Source organism: Lissotriton helveticus, chromosome 1_1, assembly GCF_964261635.1.
Source record: "Lissotriton helveticus chromosome 1_1, aLisHel1.1, whole genome shotgun sequence".
NCBI lineage: Eukaryota > Metazoa > Chordata > Amphibia > Caudata > Salamandridae > Lissotriton > Lissotriton helveticus.
The window spans coordinates 1,250,037,122-1,250,064,917 of NC_136057.1; the positions used below are offsets into that span (position 1 = coordinate 1,250,037,122).

General features: G+C 47.9%; 1 protein-coding gene across 9 annotated transcripts in view; it reads right to left on the reverse strand.

Annotated features, from left to right (window-relative positions):
• KIF21A (kinesin family member 21A) overlaps positions 1-27,796 on the reverse strand; it is an 820,176-nt gene that overhangs the window by 281,668 nt on the left and 510,712 nt on the right. For all 9 annotated transcript variants that reach the window (XM_078679965.1, XM_078679910.1, XM_078679946.1 and 6 more), the window contains one exon: positions 25,038-25,139. In XM_078679965.1, coding sequence (XP_078536091.1) covers positions 25,038-25,139 — 102 coding nt within the window. The remainder of the gene's footprint in view (positions 1-25,037; positions 25,140-27,796) is intronic.

The following is a 27,796-nucleotide window of genomic DNA, read 5'->3' on the forward strand; positions in this document are numbered from 1 at the left end:
CTTTGACTGCGATGAGAATCTTGGTCACTGGGACCTTCCTCTCAACTGGGATCAAGACTGTTGTGGTGCAGCAAGGAGCTTGAGGGACCGCTCCGACAAGGCCTTGGGGTGCATGTCGCCACAATCGGCGCAGGTCTTAGAAACGTTATCACACTCGAGGCACCAGAGGGAAACCAGATGAAGGTCCGTCACCAATATCTGTTCATTAAAAGCGATGCACGGCTTGAAGCCGGACATCCTAGTGGACATTCCTACCACACCAGAAGATCTCTCAATAAAACCTTCGACAAAAGTTGAAAAAAAGTCTGTCAATAATTGACTGGGGGTAGCTCTCTCCAGATCTGCGCTGAATGGCACAGAAAGAAGAAAACTTACATTATCATGCTGGGGTGGTGCCTATTTATTTAAAGCACACGTCACTTCTGGTGCCACACGGAGCCAAACAACGACACCTACCAGCATGCAGGGGTACTGCTCAGGAAAAATATCCAGATCCAGTCTGACAACTGGGGTTAATTCTAAGGTAAGGAATCTGCGGCTAGAAGTCTCTATCCGATTAGGTTTCTAGGGAGCTCTGAGTTATATCCCAACAGGCCATAAGATGTCCAAGAGTGAAACCGACGGCTCAGAGTCAGAATAGTTTGTCTCAAATGCAGGAGGATGAAGTTGCTACCACAGGCAAATAACACATTAGACTGACAAGTCATTTAAAGACTCCATTAGATTCATCCTATTCTCTCTCATGTCCTCATGGGAAAGGTAACTTTCTGTAAACATATTCAACGTTGCGCTGTTACTGTAAAGACATTTAAACCACGATTTTAATTCAGATTAGCTAGGAAAATAAGCTTTCTTTCTATTCTGTGGGAAGATGTAAAATTGTTGTTGGGATATCTACATTGAGCATTTTAACTGTGGAGGTTCTGGCAGCCCCCTAACCTTCCTTTGCACACTCCTGGATTGGATAATTGAAATATCTTGGAACTGACTTGAATTCAGGCAGGTTACTGATTTCAAGACCACCTGCCTGACCTACATAGCCCTGCACCGAAAAGCTCAATATGTGAATGTAGGAAATCATTCTTTTCTGCATTATCGCTCCCATTTCTTTTCCTTACGCTGGATCCTAATTTATTGCTTGTCATAATATTCTGCATACCGGGGCACTGCTGTCCAAAAAATTAATGAGATCTATAAGTCCTTTCCTAACAAAGGAACCAGAAAAGGCCAACTTCACCTAACCTACCAGCTACCATTGATACTATACTCTTGAATACCGTCAATACAGTCACTTCTCAATAAGTACTAGCCTCGATGAATAGAATCAAATCGGGGTCTCCAGATGATCCTGCTCCTCCCTACATCATGGATGTTCTGGCCCCAGCCCTTTTTGCTTCGGTCACTGACCTGATTAACCTTTCCCTGATCCTGGAATCTTTTCCAGTAAAGTGGAAAAGGGCCAGTGGCAAACAATTTTTCTTTTTTAAAACTACGGCTGACCCTCAAGAGCTGGCTAATTATAGACCAATATCATTGCTCCCCTTTCTTGGAAACGTTATGGAGACTTCAGTTTAGCAACAACTTATGACTTTTTCTTAGAAACTCTCTCTCTGTTGGACCTCTACCAGTCAGGATTCCAGGCTTTTTATAGTACAGAAACAGCACTAATGGAGGTCCTGGACTCTAACAAACCTGCTTTGGACATGGGGAATTCAGCCATGCTGGTTCTTCTGTCCACAGCATTCAATACCATCTCCCATGCAAACCTAGTCCAAAGACTGGGGGAGATCGGTATTGGGGGCAAAGCATTAGGCTGGCTGGAAACTTTGCTGGCTGATCAAACTCCCTCAGTACAGCTGGATTCATTCAATTCTAGAACTATGGCATTAGACAAGGGGGTGCCACAGGGCTCACCTCTGAGCCCCACCCTCTTCAACATTTATTTGGCCTCTATAACCACAGTGATAAGATTGTGTGGCTTTGGGGTCATCTCATATGCAGATGACACCCAACTTGTTATAGCCATAGGGCCCAAATCTGAATCCATTAACCTAAAGTTCAGGGAATGTATGACTAAGATTGCCGCATGAATGTCCACCAACTATCTTCAAATCAACACCGGCAAGATGAAGATACTGTTTTAAGGGAAAGCGCGTTCCTTCTGGTCCAGCGATTGGTGGCCTAGGGAACAAGGAACTATTCAATTTCCAAAAAATAGCAGTAAAAATCCTAGGCATTCTAATTGACGAATACCTGTCCATGAGAGAACATGTGAATTCAATCTTTGGAATATACTTTGACCTGATCCATTTGTTCAGAAAAGCTTTTCAGTGGCTACCTTTGAATAAAATTGAATTAGCATTTATATTGCGCATGGCTACCCGGGAGCATCCCAGTGCTGAAACCGCAACTAGAGGACAGATTCACTAGGGGAACAGCTAGGTTTTTAGATGTTTCCGGAACGTCAGGTGATTAGATTCCCTACGGAGGTGCAGCGGAAGGGCATTCCAGAGTCTGAGGGCATTGAACGAAAAAAGCCGTCCACCACTTCTGGCTTTCTTGATCCTAGAGACCACAGCAAGGTGAGTTCATCTGAGCGTTGTTTTCTGTTCGCCCTGTAGGGGCGAACCATGGCTTTGTTGATAGAAGGTCCACTCCCCTCCAGCGACTTATGGGCTATGCAGAGGGCCTTAAAATTGATTCTCTCTTGCACCGGGAGCCAGTGGAGAGAGCGTAGCGCGGGCCTTGCTGAACATCGATTGGGGGTCTCAGTGAGTAGCCTCGCTGCACAATTTTATACAACAAGCAATTTTGCGATCACGGAGTTCGTGGCCCCTAAATGAAGGGCATTTCCATAATCTATTCTAGACAAAATTAAAGCCTGTAAGGCCGTAACATAAAGCAGTAGTCTTTCCTGCCTGTACTTTAAAAGGAAGGTCTAGGTCTAGCCAGATTCCCAGACTTTTAATCTCCGTCTTAGGGACTGGCACCGGGCCCATAGAGATAGCCCATATGGTGCTTGATAGAAACTTAGAAAATTGCAGAGGATCATGAGCTCTGTCTTATCACCATTAAGTTTCAAGTGGGAAAAAATCATCCACTTGGCGACTTCCTCAAGGCAGAAAAGGAGGTAATTGGTCTGCTGGTTGGGGTGGTTCAGTGCTACGACCAGTTGTGTGTCGTCAGCGTTTATCACCATATGAATCCTAAAGGGGGATACAACATCTGCCAGCGGGCCGTGTAAACATTAAAAAGAGTAGGGCTCAGAGAAGAGCCCTACGGGACTCCGCACTGTAGGGGGATGGGCTGTGAATTAGCGTCGCCTTCAAAGACCTGGTAGAATCTTCCTTCTAGGAAGGATTGTAGCCATAGTAGAGCTGTTCCAGTCACTCCTGCGCTCCTGAGGAGGTGAGCCAGGACACAGTGGTTCACCGTATCGAAGGCTGCACTCCGGTCGAGGGGGATTATTGCTGATGCCCCTCCTGCATCGAGAATTTTTCTAGTTTTTTCTACCCCTGATAGTATGGCGGTTTCCGTCCCTTGACAGGGTCGGAAGCCCGTTTGAGAGGGGTGGAGAACATAGTTAGTTTCAAGAAACGCAGAGAGAGTGCGGTTAGCATGTTTCTCCGCTATCTTGCTAATTCCAGCAAGGAGCGAAATTGGGCGATAGTTGCCCAGGTTGGCTGCATCTAGGGTGGGTTTTTTTAACAGCGCTTTTACCAATGCCCTTTTCCACTCAGGAGGGACCATACCCATCTCGAATGAAGCATTAACCAAGCGAGCGGCAGCAGGGGGTTATTGGTCCGACCAATTTCAAGATGTTGGGCGGTGCGGGGTCTAGCGGTGACCCACTTTTTACTGATGACAAGATACCTAGGAATCCAGGAAATCACTTACCCAGGTTCTTATTATGAGTCGCCTGGACTATGGAAATTCGCTAATGGTTGCAATGAATGAGGGTCTTTTCTCCAAGCTCCAGGTTACATAGAACACAGCAGCACGGTTGGTTTGCAACCTACCCTATCGCTCTCCTTCTGAATCAACAATGAGATCTCAGCACTGGCAGCCTATAACAAAGTGCACCCTTTTTAAGCTTTTATGTCCGGTCCATGGGTCTCTTCATGGAAATGGGCCTCGTTATCTACAACATACTTTGAAACCTTACATTACTACTTGCAACCTTAGAGCACCTGCTATTATGCTCCGGGTACATCCGTACGGTCAGGTACGGGGGCCACTCTTTCTCGGCCCCCACCACTGGAATCAGCTGCCGATATATCTATCAACCTAGCCGCTTTTAAAAAAACTCAAAAAAGTTTTTCATTTTTAGATTTCTACCAACCCAGATCTGTGTTGTCTGTTGGAGTGCTGAGAGACCACTTGCGGTGGGTGATTTGCAGCCTTTACAAATATCTATACTATAACACAACTGTGACTGTAAGTGCAATAGGGGGGCCTGCATCTGGTTATCCCAGAGTCCCTCAATACTGAGATTAGATAGTGTCTTGTAAAATAAGGGTAAAATCTACAGAAAAACAGGAACCGCAACAGACTCTGTGGGGAACTTTCATTGTATGGGAAACAAGGATGGAAGAGGATTCATATTGCCCAAGGGGGAAACATAACTGCCATCTAATATACCCATGCCTACATCTAGTTAAGAAGACCCTGTCCCAAGTGGCAGTCACAAACTCCAGATATTGTTCAAGCCCTACTGTGGTTTAGATTAAAATGCATTCTTTATTCTGGTTTGTAATGAATTCTCCTGTTTCTCTTTCTCTTTGCCTCATTTTGAGAAACAATTGCTTCAGCTGGGATCTATCATCCTTACGCAGCCCTTCCAGCTTGTGGAAGCAATTCTGCCTAACCAGTAACACATCCGCTGGAAATAGGCCAGCCAAGGAATTTGGAGACCCATGCTAAATGATAAACAATTCTCAATAATATCCCTGTTAAGTAGGGCTTGAGGATTGCTCCATATAGAGCATCACAGTAGCAATGGGACCACGTTGATGTAATCATCAACATAATCCAAGTTAAGCTCTTCATGTAATATGAAACTTGGGCCACATTCAGGGAGGCCTAAAATCCTTCCACATACCATGTTATCCTATGCTTGGAGGCTAGAGACCATTCTGTGACCCCAAATGCTAGAGGCTGTGAGTTAAAAACTGAAGACCTTTCCTCCTATAGTTAACTTTTCTTTAAGCTCTACAAGAATTTAGTATATGCTGAATAAATACACACATGGCATGACAAGTTAACTGTCACCTGTAGACTGTCACACATCTTGAACCTCCCTCTAGTGTGACAAAAGAAAACATGGCTTCAGGCCTACTCTTTGTAGTCTGCAGTGTGACAGGTAAAAATCTCCCATTTAAATATCAGCAAGTCACTCCTATGTAAGCCCTTTAGCCTACAAGGTATGATGCATAGTATTTATTAGTGGGACATGTAGAAAATGAATACTATCATGCTCTTACGGTAACAAGGCCCAAAAAGCAATTTTCACTGTGGCAGGTCTAGCTGCCCTATGCAGAAAGCCAGAGTGCCGATTAAAGAATACGTTACTTATCTCCTGTAACGTTTTTTTCTGGCAGAGACTCTATATAACCGCGGATTCCTCACCTTAGAATATTCACAGGCGGGGGGATGGCAGTTATTTTAAAAGAACACGATTTAAGGTATTGAATGCCTTGCTTAAGGTATGGAATATTGTACGTAAGAGTGTAGAGATTCAAGTACTTTCTATGTATACCCCTATTAATTCTGTTGGTGCACTCCCCTCGATTTTTTGGGATCAGGTGGCAATTGGTTGGAGTAGGAGGGGGGATCATTCGACTAGGGGATCTTTATCTGGAGGATGGTTCGGAATGTTCATTTACTGAGCTAGCTCATAAGTACCATCTACCCTCTACGCAATTTTTTAAGTATATACAAATTAGGGATTTTTTTGGTCAAGCATGTACATTTTATTATGAAGGTTAAAATCGTTGAATCTATCAGACGACACCCTAAGATTGGGTTTATTTATAAAGTATTGCTAGAGAATATATCTAGTGACCTAGATAAGTATAACTCGAAATAGAGAACCTGGTTAGGGAACCCCGGAATCTCGCTGGAAGAATCTATTGACCAGGCTGGAAGGATCTTGTGTGCAGCCAATCTTCACAGCCAACATTATAAAACAAGCATTTACAATGCAATTGTTTCGCCTTTTGAAAAGTTTGAGCTATTGGCATTGTGAATGGCAAAATGTGTATTTCTGTGTTGGTTTTGAAAACAGATAAATAAATGGCATTGTCATTTACAATGCCAATAATTTAATCTCTACACTATTGTGCAACCACCCAACACATGCACTAAACAGCAAAATACGTATACACAGCCCAGGGGGAACACTGTAGGGTGTGGAAGGAGAGCCAATCGCCCCTGGCGCACACTGCACACTGAGCAGGGACAGAGAAAAATATGAAGCTATGCACACCTAGGACAACAGTGCAGTTGCCAACTCCTGGCCTAAGAGTAAGTAAGGAGTAGTTTCTGTCCTGTAACTCCAGTTCTGTAGTAGGGGTATCTCTGTTATAGTCATAATCTAGTGAATAGTCCCGCCCATGTGCGTGGACCCCGGAGCAATCAAAAATAATCTCTTACAGTGTCAAAAAATGCAGAAAATGCATAGACACTTAAGAGAGAATTTAAAGACAGATAATGCAGCCAAAAGGCTACACTGTCCAGTACTTCAACTAGAAATTTCCACCATAAAATCCACAAAACAGCAAAGCCTGTACAGATTTCCCTTGCTTAACAGCAAAATCCCTCAGGAATGATAGAGAGAAGAACCTGGACAGACAAGCCCCATAGGCTGCCATTATGTGGCTTAATTAGGATACTGTGCCTTTAAGAGAACCTTCCAGAACCTTCTCTCAGTATCCCAGAATGCATAGCAGGTCCAACTTAGCCTCAGTTCTTTTCGAAGGCGTAGAAAAACGCCAGACCTGTAGCATTATGATCATGAACAACACTCCACCGGGGAGGCGGGAGGGCGCTTATGACTATAACAGAGATACCCCTACTACAGAACTGGAGTTACAGGACAGAAACTACTCCTTCTGTAGTAGGGGATCTCTGTGTATAGTCATAATCTAGTGAATAGAATGGCAAGCCCATCCCCACACCAAGCGGCGGTGGAGAGTAAAATAACGCCACTACTGTGCGAACAGATTCCGCAGCGAAGCCTGCCCAACCTGAGCGTCTGCCCTGGCATCAGAGTCCAGGCAGTAATGCTTAGCAAAGGTATGGACCGACTTCCAAGTGGCCGCCTTGCAGATCTCTGCAATGGGAACATTACGGAGCATAGCTGTCGTAGCAGCCTTGCCCCTGGTGGAATGAGCCTTAGGTTTGCCCCCTAAGGTCTTATTAGCTTTGCAGTAACACAACTGAATGCAGGACACAATCCACCTAGAGATGGACTGTTTAGAGGTAGCAAGACCCGTCCTGACTGAGCCATAATTGATGAACAATTGGTCTGACCTACGAATATCTTTAGTCTTATCAAGATAAAACTTCAGCACCCTCCGCACATCCAGGGAATGTAAAGACCTTTCCGCCGGAGAGGAAGGGTTCTGAAAGAACGTAGGCAAAGTGATAGTCTGATTGATATGAAAATCAGAAACAACCTTGGGAAGAAACTTAGGGTGAGTACGCATAACAACTTTAGCATTATGAAATACAGTATAAGGTTCTTGGCAACACAATGCCTGAATCTCACTCACCCTGCGGGCCGATGTAATGGCCACGAGGAACGCCGCCTTCCAGGACAGGTGCTGCAACGAAGCCTTATGAATGGGTTCAAAAGGCTCCTTCATCAACCTGGACAGCACCACATTCAAGTCCCATGAAGGCGAAGGAAGCCTGACAGGAGGGAACACTTTCTTCAAGCCTTCCAAAAAATCTTTGATCACAGGGATCTGGAAAAAGGAAGTCTGTGAAGGTCCTTTCCTGTAGGCAGTCAAAGCAGCCAGATGAACCTTAATGGAATGGACATTAAGGCCCGACTGCGCCAGATGAAGCAGATATGGAAGGATGACATCCTCCTTGCATGACGTAGGGTCATAGTTCTTAGACTTGCACCAGATGCAAAACCTCTTCCACTTGTAAGCATAGGAAGTCCTAGTGGAAGGTCGCTTAGCCTCCTTCAGTATGCCCATACAATCCTCTGGGAGATTCAGATGGCCATATTGTACTATTTCAGGAGCCATGCCGCCAAACTCAAAGACGAGAGGTTGGGGTGCACCATCCGCCCCCCGAACTTCGTGAGAAGGTCCGGCCTGCACGGCAGCTTCATGTGAGGAAGGAGAGATCGGTGAAGTAGGTCCGTGAACCACCACTGCCTGGGCCATTCCGGGGCAATCAGAATCATCCTCGCCCTGGAGTGAGACAACTTGATGAGAACCGCCGGAATCAGGGGAATTGGTGGAAAAGCGTACAGAAAGCTGTTCGACCAGTTGATCCATAACGCGTTCCCCAGCGTCCCTGGCTGGTAGTACCTGGAGGCGAAGCCTCGGCATTTGCTGTTTTCGGCGGTGGCGAACAGATCTACGTCTGGAGTTCCCCACCTTGCGAAGACTTCTCCCAGTACTTCGTCGTTTATGACCCATTCGTGGTTTTCCTGCACGATTCTGCTCAGTTCGTCTGCCTGAACATTCTGCACACCTGGCAGATGGGTGGCCGTAATCGACAGTCCTCGAGCCAGAAGCCAGTGCCAGATCGCCTGCGCCTCCTGCGACAGAGTGCGCGATCTCGAGCCCCCCTGCTTGTTGAGGTAATACATCGTCGTCGTGTTGTCCGTCTGAACAAGCAGAGAGTTGGTCTGAAAGGACGGATGAAAGGCCTTCAGTGCCAAGTGAACAGCTCTCAGTTCCAGGAAATTGATGTGGTACGTGGACTCCGTCGGGGACCACGTCCCTTGAATTTGCAGGTCTCCGGAATGCGCCCCCCAACCTTGGAGAGACGCATCCGTCACGATGGTCTGCGTGGGAATGTCCTTGTGGAAGGGAACGCCTCTGAGGAGATTCTCCTTCGAGCACCACCACTTCAGAGACTGAAGAGCATGTAGAGACAGTCGTATCCTGTCGTCCCAAGAACCTCTCCTCTGGTCCCACTGATCCTCCAAGCACTCCTGCAGAGGTCTCATCTGTAGCCGTGCGTGAGGAGTGAGAAAGATGCAAGAGGCCATCGATCCCAGCAGAGAAGACACCGTCCTCACAGTCGTAGACGGAGTTTTCATGAGAGCCTGAGCCTTCCGAACGAGTGATAAACGTCGCTCTTCCGAAGGAGACACGCTTGCTGACAGCGTATTGATGGAGGCCCCCAAGTACTGGATGCACTGCACCGGAATCGGGACCGACTTGGACATGTTGATGTGCAACCCCAGCTTGTTCAAGAGAACGCACGTCTTCTGGAAGTGTGCTTGAGCTTCCGAGAAGGAGGAGGCTTTGATCAACCAATCGTCCAGGTACGGGTAGACAAACACCTTGTTCTTCCTCAGGTGCGCCGCTACCACCGCCATACATTTCGAGAATGTCCTGGGTGCAGACTTCAGTCCGAAGGGTAGCACCGTGTACTGATAGTGATTGGTGCCGACTTGAAAGCGCAGAAATTTTCTGTGTTTGCATGCAATGGGCACGTGGAAGTATGCGTCCTGTAGATCTATGGCACACATCCAGTCTCCTCGTTGCAGCTGAGGGTAGATCTGATGCAACGACAGCATGCGAAACTTTTCTCTGCGAATCCACTTGTTTGCCTGCCGCAAATCCAGAATGGGCCTGAACTCGTTTTTGTCCTTCTTGCGGACAAGAAAGAACCGAGAGTACAGACCTCTTCCTCTTTGAGACAGAGGTACGTCTTCGATCGCCCTTTTCCTTAGCAGAACGTCCGCCTCCGCCTGAAGCTCGTGCAGTTGATACTGCGAGCTGACGGGAGGAATCGATGGAGGAGGGCTGGTGAAACGTAGACTGTATCCATTGCAAACAATATTCAGCACCCACTTGTCCTGAGTAATTTTTCTCCACTCTGCCAGAAAAAATTGAACGCTTCCCCCCACCGGAGCGGGTAACGGACGAGGGGGAAGTAACAGCTCAGGGACGGGACCCGGCCGGGCCCTTGGTCGCGGTAGAGGACTGTTGACGACCTCTACCACCCTGTCGCTTCTGGAAGGGCCGCCTGTACTGCTGCTGCTGCTGCTGCTGTTGATGTTGGCCAGCAGACTGCCCCCTTCCACGACCCTGCGACCCAAACCGACGTTGGTACTGCCGGAAGGGTTTCTTTTCCTTGGGCTTCTCCAAGCCCACTGCCGTCAGGGTCTCCGCTTCGGCCTTCATCCTGGCCATCTCATCATCCGCGTGTTTCCCGAAGAGGGTACTTCCGGAAAACGGGAGATTCGCCACGCGCTGCTGTGCTTCCGGTTTCAATGACGTCAACCTGAGCCAAGCATGGCGTCTCTGGTGAATCCCGTGGCAATATCCGTGCGCGGACAGCAACGATATGTCCGCTGCGGCGCCGATGGCCTGATTAGAGACCAGCATCCCCTCCTTGACGATCTCCACAAAGTCCTCCTTGCGGTCTCGAGGGACGAGGTCTGCGAACTGCTCCATCGAGTCCCAAAGGGACCGGTCGTAACGTCCCAGCAAAGCCGAGTCACTGGCTGCCTTCATGGACGAGGCGGATGTCCCACACGCCTTGCGACCAGCAGAATCGATCCACCGGCTCTCCTTGTCCGGAGGCACCGTGGACGCAGGGGAGGTGGCATGAAGCTTCCGAGCAGCAGTCACGATGACTGAATCCGGTACCGGGTCCTTCCTCAAGAAGGCTGGGTCTGAGTCCGGAGCCCTGTACTTTTTGAGGATCCTGGAAGGCACAGATTTCACCGTTGCCGGCGTCAGGAATAGCTGTTCGGCGGGCTCAAGGAGCCCCGGCACCAGAGGTAACAGTGGGCGAGACAAGTGCCTTTTGTGTAAAGTCTCAAATATTACCGAGGTAGAAGCCGTAGGTGCTTCAACCTCAATGCCCAACTTCGCCGCACCACGCAGGAGAACCTCCTGAAATGTGCTAATATCGTCTATCGGAGACACCCTAGTCTCCGGCGAATCGGACAGCGTGGGCGAGTAGGAACGGGTCCCAGATGGAGAACGTGACCTGGACCGACGTCTCTTGTGATGATGCCTGGATCGTGAAGAAGATCCACGGCCACTCCTTGATCTGTCCCGTCTCCCCGAGCGAGACCTCGACCTCTTGGGCCTCGGACGCTCCTTCGGCCTCCCAGGGTCAGGAGCTCTAGGCTTCGTAGGAGTCTTCTTCGGAGGCGTCGGGAACTTAGGCATCGACACCGCCCTCGGTGGAATCGGGGGTGGAGGAGCAACCGGACGCGGGTCCCGCGGAGCCGGTTTCGGAGGCGGGGTAGGGGCCTTCGGAGGAGGACCCTTCGGCATAGCAGGCCGCGGAGGAGGTGTAGATGGCTTCATCGGAGTATCCACCCCGGAATGCGCCGGTCCCGGCGAGCCACCATCTCTTCCAGAGCGTGGGGAGCCCCCCACAGTCCTGGGCCTGTCCTTAGGACCTCCAGACGCTGAAGACCGGTGTCCAGACGACGACCGATGTCCCCTCGACGTCGAACGGTCCTTCGGCGTCGACCGAATCACACTTCTCGACGTCGAACCGTGTCTCCGTCTCGACGTCGACCCCGACCAGATCGACGAGCCACGAAACCTCGACGACGGGCGATGGTGCCTCGACGGCGACCTCGACCTCTTCGCCGGCCTCGACGTCGACTTCTTGGATCGCTTCGACGTCGACCTCCTCGACGTCGACCTCTCTGACCTTCTCGACGTCGATCTCCTTGACCGTCTCGACGTCGGCCTTTTGGAATGCTTCGACGTCGACCTCTTCGGCGCCGGAGACGCCTTTCGTCTCGACGGCGACCTCGACGACGAGGATCCCCTCGACGACGATGTCCTCGACGGCGAACGGCGGTGTCGCCTCGACGGCGAGCGCCGACGCCGGGCCCTCCGATGTCGATCACTCGACGCCGACAGCGACGACGAGGATATCGACACCGGCTTCGACGGCGGCCGGAACACGTTCCTCGACGTCGACGGGCGACGTTTTCTCGACCCAGAGCCCTGGGGAGACCTGGAACTGGCCGTTGACCGTCCCCTCGACGTCGTGGTCAGCGCAACTGACCCAGACGGAGACCTTGGGCGAGGGCTGGTCTTCCTGCCCCTGGGGAGCCCCCCAGAGGCCTCAGCATGGGTAGAAGGAGCCCCTCCTGACCCACCTCGTGCCTTCAGCTTTCTCTCCTCAAGTCCCTGAAGCCTGATCTTCTTCCTCTCCTTCAGGGTCCTTCCAGAGAAGCTTCTGCAGATCCTACACTCCTCAGGAACGTGGGAAGAGGGAAGGCAGAGAATACAGACCTCATGGGAGTCTGTCCTGGCCTTCTTTCTTGAGCACTCAGGGCATTTGTCGAATAATGCAGGCATTATGGACAAGAAAGAGTGCAGAAACACAGAAAGAAAGTCACCAAAGTACTTTAAAAGCACCAAAAATCGAAATCAGTGTAAAAACACTAACAAAAACCCTTGAAAAGGGAGAGCTCAATGCTCCAGGGTCCTGCTTGCAGGAGCCGGAAAAAAGAACTGAGGCTAAGTTGGACCTGCTATGCATTCTGGGATACTGAGAGAAGGTTCTGGAAGGTTCTCTTAAAGGCACAGTATCCTAATTAAGCCACATAATGGCAGCCTATGGGGCTTGTCTGTCCAGGTTCTTCTCTCTATCATTCCTGAGGGATTTTGCTGTTAAGCAAGGGAAATCTGTACAGGCTTTGCTGTTTTGTGGATTTTATGGTGGAAATTTCTAGTTGAAGTACTGGACAGTGTAGCCTTTTGGCTGCATTATCTGTCTTTAAATTCTCTCTTAAGTGTCTATGCATTTTCTGCATTTTTTGACACTGTAAGAGATTATTTTTGATTGCTCCGGGGTCCACGCACATGGGCGGGACTATTCACTAGATTATGACTATACACAGAGATCCCCTACTACAGAACATATACTTATACTAGCAGCCCGTCCCGACGTTGTCCGGGAGCAATTAGGCTTCAGGGCCCCCGCCCGCCCCGACGTTGTCCTTGGGTCCCCCGGAGCCTTCCTCCATATATTGCAGTATTATACCTCTATGTTTACTTTGTACGCTTTTGTAACCTGCACACGTAACTTTTTCCTTCTGTAATGCACCGTTTGGCTCACTTTTTTAATGCTCCGTTTGCTTCCTCTTGCTACCTGCACAAGTCACTTTTTCCCCCTATACCTCTATGTTTACTTTCTACGCTTTTGTAACCTGCACACGTAACTTTTTCCTCCTGTAATGCACCGTTTGGCTCACTTTTTTAATGCTCCGTTTGCTTCCTCTTGCTACCTGCACACGTCACTTTTTCCTCCTATACCTCTATGTTTACTTTCTACGCTTTTGTAACCTGCACACGTAACTTTTTCCTCCTGTAATGCACCATTTGGTTCACTTTTGTACTGCTCCGTTTGCTTCCTCTTGCTCACGATGTACGCTTTTGTAACATGCACACGTAACTTTTTCCTCCAGTAATGCACCGTTTGGCTCACTTTTGTAATGCTCCGTTTGTTTCCTCTTGCTCACGATTTTCATTTTTGCTTCATTTTTCCGCCGCTCACCGCTCCTAAAAAAATAAATAAATAACCTACCTCATCCGCCGCTCACTGCTCCTCCCCGCCTGTCCGCCGCTCCTCACCGCCTGTCCGCCGCTCCTCGCCGCTCCTCCCCGCGCCATGTCCGCCAGTCCTCCTCGCGCTCCTGGATGTCGCTCCTCCCCGCGCTCCTCACGTCGGGCACGCACGTCGCATCCGGCGCTTCTTCCAAGGGACTACTTTTTTTCGGTACATTTTTTAGATAACGTATATTTATTACGTTTATATAGCCGATGTCCATCTGCACACCCTGACGATTACAACGATGTATCGGGTGTGTGGATTGGCGCTGTGGTTCCCGAGTTTACCCGCCTCAAAGGTTCAAAGTTCTTCCTTTATAATAGTAGTATAGATATATATGTATATTTTTATAGCGCTAGTCATACCAGTGCAGGGAGTCGGAGCACTTTACATCAGATGTTATACAGAGACAATGAACCAAAAGTGTGTAAATCAGTCTATAGAAAATTATACATAACACAATGGGGATTATAAGGTGTAGTAATCACGTCATTCATGCTTATTGGCAGACTATTTCAGGATTTAAAACGTACCACAGTGGTTGGCTAATGAGAATACATTATAAACAAAACAAACCATTTTAATCAACATTAGGATACTGTAAGACGGGGGGGGGGGGCTAACGTTCTACCCGGCACTGATGAGAAAACGTCCAGGTCGCAGTCAAGCATCACAGTGGCCCCGGGGATAACCACATAATGTCTTCAGACAGCAGCTTGCTGGTAAAGGGCAGAAACCAACGTGAGAACAGATGCAGTAACATCTGGCTGATTCTGGGGCCTGAGAAAAGGTCTCACAGAACCACGTCAATCTAAGGAGTTCTAGCTTTGCACCCAATGACAAGGGACAAGATGCATACACTGTCCACAGATTGTAATGCTCTATTATCATTGTTGAGTGTGAGGAGAGGCCATATCTTGCGAATGTGAAGCCACAAGTGGGTCATGGTGCTCCGCCCCGATCGCCAACAATGTAAATAAACATTATATTACACTCAGGTGCAGCTGCTGATATGTATTACGCCTCGGCGTTTATTCTTTTTTTTTCACACACTGGTTTTTACCCATCACCAGGATTCCTGGGGTTAAACATGTGCAGTAGCAGGGTGAACTCACACTGCCTATAGGCTGGCTCTTTGCATTAGTAAAGTAGTTGTTACATCTGATTCGAGGCGAGGCAGTAACCGTGTTTTCCAACCCCCGAAGCAGCAGTGGGTATGTACTTGCTGGTACCTTCATTCTGTGGGTGACAGCCCTGATAAAAGGGTCTGGAGCTGTGAGGGTGTCTGCATCCCTACAGTGCCCGTTTTACCGATGTTGGGGGGGAGCTATCACTGCCTTCCCAGTGTGTTCTTGTGTTTGAGTGTCCTCCATGTATTACAGTATTATACCTCTACTTATACTTTGTACTGTGTGGGGTGAGGTGGCAGAGTGGGGGTGAGGTGGCAGAGTGGGGGTGAGGTGGCAGAGGCGGGTAAACTACGGTAGTGGTGGAAGGTTCGGCAATAAACTGACGACCTCGGGAACACCTTCCTCCAGGGCACCATCCGATGGTATCAATACTTGCTTCCTCACGGGGTTCTCGCACGGAGTCAAAATGGCCGCGGTTTGAATGGCTGCAGATTGCTGTTCCAACAGTAAGGCTGGGTCCGGTTCAACCAGGAGCATCTCAGATAGGCACGTGTCCAATTTGCACAATAAGACATCCACATGTGAATGAAACGCCCTAATTTCTGCCAATATTGACCTCAGCGATGGCTCAAGCACCGTTCGATCCATAATCTCACACCCGACACCAATCACAATCACCTCCCCGGGTGAATCTGGCATCCTCAGGGGGGACAAACAGGATCACGAACGTGCAGATGCGGACTGTGACCAGTCTTTATTCGCAGCCCCGGTCAACCCGGTTAAGGCCGCAGGCCAGAGACCCCGACCCACCGAACCCCAGCGGGCCCAATACCTGGTCCGCGGGACGGGGACCCCCACCCGCAGCCAACAGCAAGCAGAGTCACTCCTCCATCGATGCTGAGCAATAGAAACGATCGCCGCCAAATTCGGGCTTAAACAAAGCCTCCACTCCGATTGACCGGACCCAGCCTGGGTCTCCCGGCCGATGTTGTTGCACAGCAGCCCGGCTGTGAAAGTACTCGAGGCCCCGGCTTCACCGCTGGAGTAGGCCACAATCTTCAACTCGATGTAACTTCGTCAAACCAGCCGATAAAAGTTCCCGGATTTCACCATCGGAGTGCGGAACAGTTCACGTACACAGAGGCTAGGCGTAAAATCAGGATAATGTACAGAATATTGCGGCGGGACACGGAGGTCGACGGAGCCGGGAGCCTAAGCAGCCATCTCGTTTGCTGACGTAGCTCCTCCCCCTATGTTTATATTTATATTCAATTGTAAACCAATGATATTTGCTCGGACTTAGTCCGTATATGGCTGTTATAGATGCTTGTTTCACATCAGTTTTATTTGCTGTTTTGTGCGGTTGTTTATTCTGGCTGCTATGCAACTTCAACTTCCATAAAAAAATAAAAAGAATATTCCACAGGCATCAGACTGGATCAGTAAAATCTTGAGCAGTACCTCTGTGCAAAAGCATCATTCGGCTCTGCGCCTGCATTGTCTGCTTCATAAGTGACATTGCGGTGCCTATATAGGTGCCACCCTCGATGGCTGACATCAGTTTCTATTGTGACTAGTTCTGCACAGAAAACACAGTGCCCAGTAAAAACCACGGTAGAGCTTGACCAGTGTGCACTAACAGGATTTTTGGAGGGAAAAAGTCCTGTGCGCAGAGCGGGGACGATCAGTAGGGAATCTGCGATTAGATTGAGTCTTCGCCAGAAAAAGCATTACCGAAGGTAAGTAACTTGTTCTTCTGATAGGGATTTCTAACCGCAGATTCCTCACCTTCGAATAGCTATCCAAGCAATACCTCCCTGTAGGTGGGTTTGTGAACAGGTTTAGACCAAAAAGTCCTGGAGGAAAACAGGAGAAATGTACATCACTACGGACCTGACTGCCCAAGAAGTAGTCTTTCATGAACGTATGGAGGGACAACCACATGGCAGCTTGACAAATGGTCGACATGAACCGCGTATGCTAACACAGTAGTGCTGGCTATGGCCCTGGTGGAGGTGGTCCACAAGTTCCCAGAGAGTTGCTTCTTCACCAGTGCATAGCAGATCTTTATAGAGAGTACTATCCATCAGGAGATGGTAGAATTCTGCATGGCCTTGTCCTTCTTCGCTCCTGTGAACCCAAAAGAGCTGACTGTCCACTAGATGTTCCTTGGTTTAATTAATATAAAACCCTAAAAGAGCTCTGTTATTATAACAGAGCTCTTTTAGGGTCCAAATCAATCGGTAATCTTATAAAGCATGCTGAGTGTGTGTGTGTGTGGGGGGGGGGTGTTCTGCGGTTCAGTCTAAGAGCCAGGTCTTGAGATTCTTCCTGAATTGCGGAAGCAATGGTGATTGCCTGAGGTACAGAGGCAGGGAGATCCAGGTCTTCGCAGCGAGGTAGGAGAAGGATCTTCCTCCAGCCGTGGTCTTGCGGATCAGTGGGATGGTGGCCAGGGCCAGTTGGCCAGAGTGGAGATGTCTGGTGAGGGTATAGAAGGAGAAGTGATGGTTGACATGGGCAGGTCTGAAGATGTGGAGGGCTTTGCAGGCATGATTGAGAAGCTTGAAGGTGATTATTTTGTTGACAGGTACCAGTGAAGGTCTCTCAGGTGGCCGGTGATGTGGTTGTGGTGTGGGATGTTCAGGATGAGTTTGGCGGAGGCAAGCTGGATGGTCTGTATTTTGGTTTTTTTTAGTTTCTGGGTGGTGCCGGTGTAGAGTGCCTTGCCATAGTCGAGTCTGATGCTGACGAGCGCATGGGTGACTGTTTTCCTGGACTCTGTGGGGTTGCTCTTGAAGATCTTATGAAGGATGCAGAGAGTGTGGAAGCAGGAGGATAAAACAGCCTTGATTTGGTGGTCCATTGGGAGCGAGGAGCCTTGGATGATGCTGAGGTTTCGTGTGTGGTCCATAGGTGAGGGGGCAGGGGGATTCCGAGCGCTGTGGGCCACCAAGAGTCATCCCAGGCAGAGGGGGAAGTGCCCAGAATGATGGAGTCTCTCCTCCTCCTTGGATAGATGAGGTGAAGCATAGAAGGCAGGCTAAGTGATACTTTGCCCAATGTGAAAAGGGGTGACCAAATTCGGACAGAAAGAGGCATATGTCTATAGAAACAGCTTGTCAAGGAAGATGTCAGTATATGGAGGCTGGACCAAAAGAGCCTGAAGTTCACTAACAATCCTGACCGATGTTATGGCCAGAACGCTGTTTTCAATGTCAAAAGCCGCCTAGGGCGGTAATGCAGGGATTCAAAGGGAGAACACATAAGAAAGGTAAATACCAAATTGAGGTCCCATTAGACATTACAAAAGTAGTAGGTGAGAAACAGAGTCACAATTGGGGACATTAAGGAGGGTTGATCCAGCAACAGCAAAACACCTGAGATGGCTTGCAAGTAACCTTTAACGGTGCCCAAAGCATGGCCTTGCTGGGCTAAAGAAAGAACAAACAATAAAACCTCAGTAAAATATGTAGAACGGGAGTCCCCATTGTGTGAGCCACAAACATTTCCTAATAGCAGGAGTAAACCATTTTACTCTACGGATGCCTGACTACCAGAACGACAGCTGAGTGATTCAGCCTTGGCGTTCAGAGATCCTGCAAGGTGTTGTATAACCTGGAAAATGTTCTGAAGCTCCAGCAATGTCAAGAGGATCAGGGCGTCCTGGCACAGCATCCACAATCTCATCCCGCCCTGTTTGCTGCAGTACCACATAGCAGTGGTGGTGTCCTTGAACACCTGAACCAGTCTTCCTTTGATGGAGGGAAGTAAGGCCTTCAACACCAAGCGAATCGCCATCAACTTCAACAAACAAATGGGGAGCAAGACTCCATCGAAGGCCAGAGTCCTCTGATCTCCACCTCTCCAAGATGACAGCCTCAACCTGAGAGTGACGCATCTATCACCACTGTGAACTCTGGGTGGGGAAGGGAGAGGGGCCTGCTTCTGGCCCAAATAAGGTTTGTTAGCCACCACTATAGATCAGTCACAGTTATCTGGACCAGGTGGGGGTGATTCCCCTGATTCTGTGCCCAATGAAACTTCAGATACCATCACAATGCTCGCATATGCCAGTGGGCATGTTTATCCAGCAGGATGTAGGAGATTGCGAGACCCAGCAGCCCCAGAGTCAGTCTCACTGAAATCCAGGATAGAGGCCGAACTATGGGAATCATAGCCTGAATATCCAGGACTCGCTGCTCTGGCGGGTAGGTGAGAAACTGCACTGTCCAGAATGACTCCAATGAAAGGGAGTATCCGAGAGGGAGTCAAGTGTGACTTTGACATGCAGTAAATTAAAAACAAAAAATGAAGGAGGTCTGCCGTAGACTGGAGGTGGGCAATGACTGCCTAGGGTGAGTACACCTTCAACAGCCAGTCGTCGAAGTAGGGAGAAGTCTGGAACCCCTAACCTCCGAAGATAGGCTGCAACCACCACCATCACGTTTGTGAACACCCGAGGGGCATTGGTGATGCCAAAAGAGAGCACAGAGAACTGAAAACCCTTGTGGTCCACCATGAACCGGAAGTAATGCTTGTGGGATAGCAGGACGGGGATGTGAAAATACAGGTGCTGAAGGCCCAGCACTACAAATGAGATTCTAGGATCCAGGGCAGACAGGAATGAAGCGAACATAAGCATCTTGAATTTCTCTTTTTTCAAGATGTTGAGAGGGTCTAGGTCTACTATAGGCAAGATGCCTCCATCTTATGGCATAAGCAAGTAGCAGGAATAACAATCAGGCCCTACTTCTGATGCGGGCACCCTTTCAATGGCCAAAAGAGCATGCACTTCCTGACGAAGCAAGCTTAGAAGGTCCTCAGTAAGTCATTCTTGTTATTGTGGGAGGGATGAAGATGTTTCCAAATATGGTAAGGCATTCTCCTTCCGTATCAATCAATCAGGATTTGTAGAGCGCGGCTAATCACCTGTGAGGGTAGTCAGGAGCTAGATTCTTGCTGGGCTTAGTCGAAAAGCCAGGTTTTGAGTCCCTTTCTGAATTTCGGGAGTGAAGGCGATGCTCTTAGGTGGAAGGGTAGGTAGTTCTAGCACTTGGCAGTGATGTAGAAGAAGCAGCTTTGTGGGATGCGAGTAAGGCGGACCACAGGTGACTGGAAGTTCAGGCGGTGGTTGAGTATGATGGTCCTTGGCTGTGGAGGACCTTGAAGGCGTGTGTCAGCATCTTGAATTGGCATCTTTTTTGGATGGGGAACCAGAGGAGGTTCCTGAGTTGAGGAGTGATGTGGATGATTGGAAGCAACCCAAGATTTGAAAAACCACTTTTGGATGTTATCGATAATCATTGAGGTGGGTGGTGCCTGATCTTGCCACCAACAGAATTGCTATGCTGAGCAGAGGGCACACTAAAGAGGTTTTGAGTGTGGGCAGCTGGAGGGGTGGGGATTGGGCAGTAAGCTGGAACTTTTCCTTGCAAGGGCTGGGCATGCTGCTGAACTGGGTATGGCTTGTATTGCATGGGCCCAAAACGACCCCCTATACGTCCGTGCTTGTCGCCAAACAGACAGGAGCCATCAAAAGGAATGTCAATTAATGTTGATTGGCCATTCCTCTAGAAACGAGTGGACCTTATCAGGTGTGGCAACACAGCACCACCGCAGAAGCCATGGCTCTACCCAGGGAGTCCGAGGTGTTCAGTCCGCACCTGAGGACGAACTTTGCTGACTCCCTCCCATCCAGCGGCGCTTGGTTGAGGATGGCACGGCCTTCCTCAGTCAGCATACATCTCCACACCATCACCTCCTTCGATGGTAACTTTACGTGGGCACCTCTTGGCTCTCTGGGGCTGTAGGCACTCTGGAGGGATTTGATGGCACAAAACTCCATATTGAGCGGCAGTTGCTCCTAGAATCTTGGGGTAGCATGGAGCACGCCCCCACACCAGCTCCACAGGAGGGAGTGGGACCTAGAAGCATGGTGGTTGCAGGGCAAAGTCAAAGACGGCCTCGCCTTTTTTTCTTTATGCTTCTTCGATTTGTCCTACTTGGAGGAAGAAGTCTTTGAGCGAGAAGACTACCGTCAGCAGGAACGACTCCCTGAATGGGTCTGGGAGATGAAAACAACGCAGAGCATGCTTCTGCTGTACCACCAGAAGTTTCATCGCTTGCTCATGAATCCCCTTGGGGCATCAACTTGCACTTTGCACAGGCTTTGGAGTAGTGACTCGACTCAAGCCCCGGGAGACAGACCAAGTGGGGATCAGACACCAGCATCTGTAAGTGATGTTCCCCACAAGGCATAAATCTGGTAGATTTAGAAGGGGAATGTCCCTAACACACTGGAAGCAACAGCTCTAAAATAATTGACAAAAAAGTTGCAAAAAGGTGGTCAAAAAGTGACAAAGGTAGCTCTCCAGATCTGCGCTGTTGACAAGGAACTGATGTTAGTGCGCAGAGGAGGCACCTATATAAGCACCATGACAATTCAGAAGCAGACAATGTGGAGCTGAAGAAAGTCTCCTACAAGCACGCAGAGGTACTGTTCAAGATTTTCCAGAAGCAGTCTTATGCCTAGGCAATATTCTAAAGTGAGAAGTCTGTGGTTAGAAGTCTCTATCAGAAATACGGATACTGCTAACTCTGGAAGAGGACCAGCTGGGAAAAAATTTAAAACTATTTTTAATAGTTACTATATATCTAATTAAACTGTGAAGTCGGTTTTCAATAACAATTAAGGAAAAATAACTTTCAAATGTCACCTTTTCCCTGCCTGGTGGTCCATGGCAACTAATTTGCATTAGCTCACCAGCTTTTCCCAGTATGTGGTTAGCCTTAAATAGGTGTGAATGATGTGTAAAATGCCTCCAAGGAGCAGACAGTACGTTGCCCTGATTGGGCAGTAATTATTCCTCTGAACTCCACAGAATATTCAGAGTGAGGCTGTGGCCATCCTGTGACACCACATTGCCAATTTGTGCTTGACAGATTTGTTGAGCTACATGTAACACTCGGAACAGAGGACAGGATATCAAAACAATTCTTGTGGGTGCTCGGTCTGCTTGGTAAAGGACCCTGCTTTTGTCCTCCCAGACTTCTGTCTTGGTTTGTTGAGGGCACAGAGTCTGCCTCAAACTGGATTTTAGTTTTAGATGTGGGATTACACTGACTATTTCCCAGCAATACTTCCACACACCCCTCCAGCTGTGAGGGTCCAAGTTTAGTGTGGCTGTAGATTTTTAACATCTTGAAAATATCAGAAACTACTGAAAAAGTGTGTAATGTTTACCTAATTGGTTTGGGAACACCAAGGAGTCACCCACACCCACTTGCTGGTGCCAAGCTCAAAAGTGGCACCACCAGGCTCCCACTTAAGAACACTTTATAGATCTGCGAAAGATCGGAAGAGGAGTGGACCTGCTGTCAGTGACATGAGAGGAGCATTGAAATACTGAACTTGCTCCCTCTTCTACCCAGGACAAAGTAAGGGACTCCAATGGTCAGTTGACTGACCTCCTGTGTGGCTACAGTGAGGCAACAAGCTGTAAGATGTATTTTCTTGGAAGTAGCCAGCTGACCAGTGGCCACTGATTCTGGACTGGACCCTGCTGCTAGCCTTGCAAGAGACCAAGTGCCTCCCCTGTGGTCCTGGAGAGCTTTAGAAGTATACACCTGTGGTGGATCAGGACTTAAAAGATTAAGTAAGAAGGTAAAATCTGTTGACAGGGTTGAACCTGATTAGTGTATCTCCATTGTGGTCAGCCTTAAATTGTGCCTAGGTCCCAGTCTACCGCTACCATTAACTATCATTGGTGCTTTGAGCTTGTGGTGCTATTCTTTCTTAAAACTTTATAAATATCCAGTTCCCCTATTGCATTTGTGCAATTTTGTTTATTAAATGTATTCTATTTTTCTAATACAGGGTGGGTTTTTTATTGTTTGGCATTTTCACTTTATTATTCTTTTGGTACTGCATTAGTACTCTACACATTGCCCTAACTTAAGCCTGTCCACTCTGTGCCACAGATGCCAGGGGTTTGAGCACAGGTTAATTAGTGACTTAGATGATTCACCCAGACAAGGGTTGTGAGTATTCCTTAAAGTGCTCAACCCAAACATTACTTGCCATTTCTGCTTGTTGCACGGCAAGTAAGAGATGTTTACAGGAAATGCCAAATCTCAAGAAAGTCACTCGCAACTCAATACTTCTCAGGATGTTCCAGAAGAATGTGACAACATATTCTATCTGAACCTTGTTGAGTTCCATGTCTCATTAACTTGTCGGCCTGAATAAAAACATTGTTACTTCAAACACAACCAAATTAGAGATTATCAACAAAAAGTAATATCTAAAGGAAATGGTGCTCCCAAATTCCGACTGAAAATTCAGGAAAATGTCACCGTCAGGAGAGGTCAACCTCTCACCCTCACTGACACTAAACATTTAACCCCTTCGATGCTCATGACGGAACGGTTCCGTCATGAGCGTCGGTTGAGCTGTGCTCATGACGGAACCGTTCCGTCATGAGCCCATAGGCTCATTAGAACCTTCAGCACAGCGCGAAAATTCGTGCCGCGCTGAAGGGGTTAAAGCATGGAATTCCTGGCCAAATATAGATCTATGAAAATCCACAACTTAGCCTCTACAATTTGCTACTGCATTTAAGAGATAGCCTTCATCCTCATCTTTCTTGACTGACATTAGTTTATCGTAGCGATACAAAAGAGGATGATGGACGGAGCGTTTGAGCAAATCAAACACTCACCCCCAGTCAACTGATCTGGGTTTAATTCATCACCATTCTTTAGCCCACTCAGCCACCCCATTTCAGACATGGCTATATGCAAATCAGTCTGACCCTGTGCCTCATGGGAACAGTCCAGCCCGAACTGCCAAGCCATGTCTTCCATGGACCGGAAACAAGCATCCTGGGACCGGTTTCGGATTCATAATCCTCATCAGCCAGGCTATCTTGAATCCAGTGGCCAAGTGAGCAAGGGACTCACGTCTGAGCATACCCTGCCACACTTAGGGCGAACAAAGCGATACAAAAGGGGATGATGGACGGAGCGTTTGAGCAAATCATCAGCTAATGACTTTTTACATTTACACAGACCACACCTTGCATATACTGCGACCCCTCTAATCATAAATGTCTGTTTAGAGCAGACTGCTAACTCAAAACCAGGAACTTTCAGACATTCCCTCTTCCCCCACGGAATATGTGTCTCCTGTATGCAAAGGATATCAACATGCATAAAATCAACAATTCTATGAAAAAGAGCCCTCTTTTTAGCGTCATTAAGGCCACATATGTTCCAGGTGCCAATAGTAATTTTATCCTCCCCCATCTAAACACTGAAAAAGATACAAAATAATTTGTACAGACAATTCTACATGATAGGTCTCAGTTTTTATTTTTTTCCCCAACCCTACTCTTACCCCACCATCTCGACCCACCCCTTCCAGCACCGTCCCCCATCCTCCCGCACCTCCCCAAACCCCCACACACCACCCAAAAAAGAGGCTTAAGGACACTGTCCTCTTTGATGTTGAGATGCGTCAACCGTTCCCCACTTGTTTCGTTCCCAGCTCAAAATATATGGTACTCTCTTACTACTTTTCTCAAATATAGTTGACTTTTAGTCATTAATGTCGGTATTGAGTCATTCTTTGCCAACAAAAGACCCATACAAAATACTAATAATAATAAATAGACTGCGCTGTCTATGTATGCAAACAATTATAAACTGATACAATTAATACATTGTCTGTAATGGGCCAATTCCCCAAAAAAAAACTAATGACCACTCCTCTCCTATTTGTATTTATAACAAAGCCGTTATTTTTATGAAGAGAGATACATTTCGACTTTCAACTGAAAAAAAAGGACATTAATCCTACCCATCACCCTAACTTCAGAAACTAAATAATAATTAATTGCAGATTACCAAAGAAAGGGAGCCCAGCACCCTTCGTTATTACCACTCAGGGCTCCAAAAAGCACAAAGAGAAATGCTGGCTCGTCTTATCTCGCACTACAGAAAAAAGAAACTTCCAACGCACTAACGAGGCTTAATTTATTATAACCACTTTCACAAAAGGTACAGAATTTTACAAATGAAAAATGTCATAGTATGCACCAATCACCACAGTACCTTGTTGACTGCCATTAAAATGAAATGGTCTAGCAGATAGCGGGCTTCTGTTAAGGTGCACGAGCTGATCACAGCAGTAACATTCATTGTTTCACCTTCATCCTAAGGGGTGAAAAAGTACAATTCGGTCATGTTCATCTTTCACAAACTGTACATTCCATTCGACAGTTGGCAGGGCTTCACCAAGAAAGATCAATGGCAGCTAGAGGGCACACAGCCCCTGGTTCAATGACGTCATCAAATGACAGTATGATTGTAATTCATAGTACTCTAGTACTCTAATACTATTGTTCATTAGTTTACATTGACAAAAAAAACAATTGCAAATGATCAAAGCTGGTTTGTACAGTTACTGACATAGGTGAAAAAGCATTTGTGCGCATGCATGAAGTACTATGCACAGGCATGGCAGTCAATCTTGCAATAGGTTTTCAATTAAAGAAAACCGATTTCAAGATGGGTGATCATGCGCATGGATGCGCCATAAAACATAGATGAGTGCATCGTGTCGCATGACACTCCTTGTAAATTTACCATACTTAGGGGCCGATTATGATGGCGGACGGACCTGAGTCTGTCCGCCACCTAGAGTAGGAGGGAACCTCCGCATTCCCTGCGGAGTTCCCTCCTGTGCAATTAGGTCACATCCTCAATCTTTAACACGCGGTGCCTGCCGCTTTGTCCACGCAAATGCAGGGGGGTGCCATAGGTATCCCCCATGTGCACCCCCCTTCACCCAGTGGGCCCGCAATGGGCCCCCGAAGTGAAGCTCCATATGCTTTTCCACGGCGGAAAAGCCGCCGTGGAAAAGCATACTTTGTACTCCATCCTAATATGGATGGCGGTGTCTGATAGACACCGCCAGCCATGTTAATGCTTTTCCGCCGCGGTCGGAAGGCGACCGCGGCGGAAAAGCGGCGGACAGATTGTAAGACCCACCAGCCATCCTAATTTGGCGGTGGGTCTTTCAAGCCTCCGCGGCGGATTTCCCGCATCCTCCGGGCCGGCGGTGGATTCCGCCGGCCCGGTGGATGCGGGAAATCCGCCGTCGTAATAGGCCCCTTAATATACTAACTATGCTCCATATTGAAAACAAACGCTCTCCCTACAGGTGAAGCTATCTATAGCCGAGGCCTAAAAAGAGAGGCCCAAGCTCAAACATGGCAAACGTCAGTGGAGTTATTATAGCACCGCACTTTTTATTTTTAGATTATTTGTGGTGGAAGGTAAATTGGGCATCGCAATGTACTGCAAAAATTTAGTTCCAAAACAGCCTGCAAAAATATAAACTGACAAAGTAGCTACCATACATATTCATATCTCCCTATGAAAATGTCACCCTCTCTTAACATTCTAAAAGTCAGCCAAACTCACTTCCCATTTATAACACGAATGAGTACCTTTAGCATTTAAAATCAATTTCTAGCATATTTGAGGGCAATTGCTTGAAAATCCATTTCAGAACATGTTAACATTTTCCTGGGGGGACATTAATGACTATTATGTATTCTGATAGCTTATGTTTTTGACTCTTTCAACAGTATCTGGTTTCACATACTCGTAAGAATACAGGTATTAATAATATGCTGCTGCATAAAGCCAGATAGCCCAAAAATGCAGTTTCTCATGCAGACTTGGCAAACCCTCACATCGGTTGCCAGTATCAACACAGTCATCCCTCCCGGATACAAAATAGCCAGACAAGCCAGGTTACACAAGCCAGGTGGCGGAAACACCACTGCCTTCAATGACTTCATCAGCTGCACCAACTTCAGGGACACATCCTCCAGCAACATGGAACACCTGTCTTTCAAGTTCCACATCACAGCCAACTTTACTCTGGCCAGCACCATCACTCATTCACAGACCTTCAAGACCACGCATCTACTTAACCAACACTTTTGGACTTAGCTACACCCCTCCATCCTGAGCTCCAGTGCCTTCGCCTTCCTTGGAGACAAGAATCTCCATCTGGACGACTACACTGATCTGAACACAACTGCAGATCTCGAAGACATGGAAATCCTTGGCCTCACACAATGCATGAAACAACCCAGACACTCTGCCGGGCACTTTCTCGACCTGATTTTCACCACTTTCACCAACATCTTGGTCAACAAGCCCACACCAATAACCTGGACCTGCGAAACCTTCATCGAATTCGCCATACCTGTCCTGCATCCGCATAGATCTACTACCACCCAGTGCTTGAGTTGAGCCAGTGGTTTCCGGCGCTCGGCACCAGCACTTAATTGTGAACACCGGCACTTATGACAGTCTGCCACATGATTGCAGTGCCTGTGTAATTTAGAGATGAGCAGAAGAACAGCTGTTAATTAGTTCAATATAAATTATAGTTGAAGGGGCATGGAATAGTCTGAATTATTACACGTGTAGGAGTGTCATGGTTAATATGCGTAGGTATTGTTGGGAGCGCTGGCAGGGGCAATTGGTGGTTAAAGCTGCGAGGGCCCTGACACATATTTTATTACAAATTAACCACTGCCACCCCCAAACCATCTTGCTGGTAATGGAACAAAATTTCAGAGGTTGACCGAACTCAGGGACCTCCGGCCGAACACAGCAGCAGCAGCCTTCCCAATACCATCACAGACTCTGACAACTAGTTAATAACCTGCTCTGACACCCTGGTTCGCCTCAAACCCGACAGAGCCACTAGACCCAGACTACAAGCCAGCTGGTACACGGAGGAGCTCAGGATGACAAAGCACTACCGCAAACAATTGGAGCACAGTTGG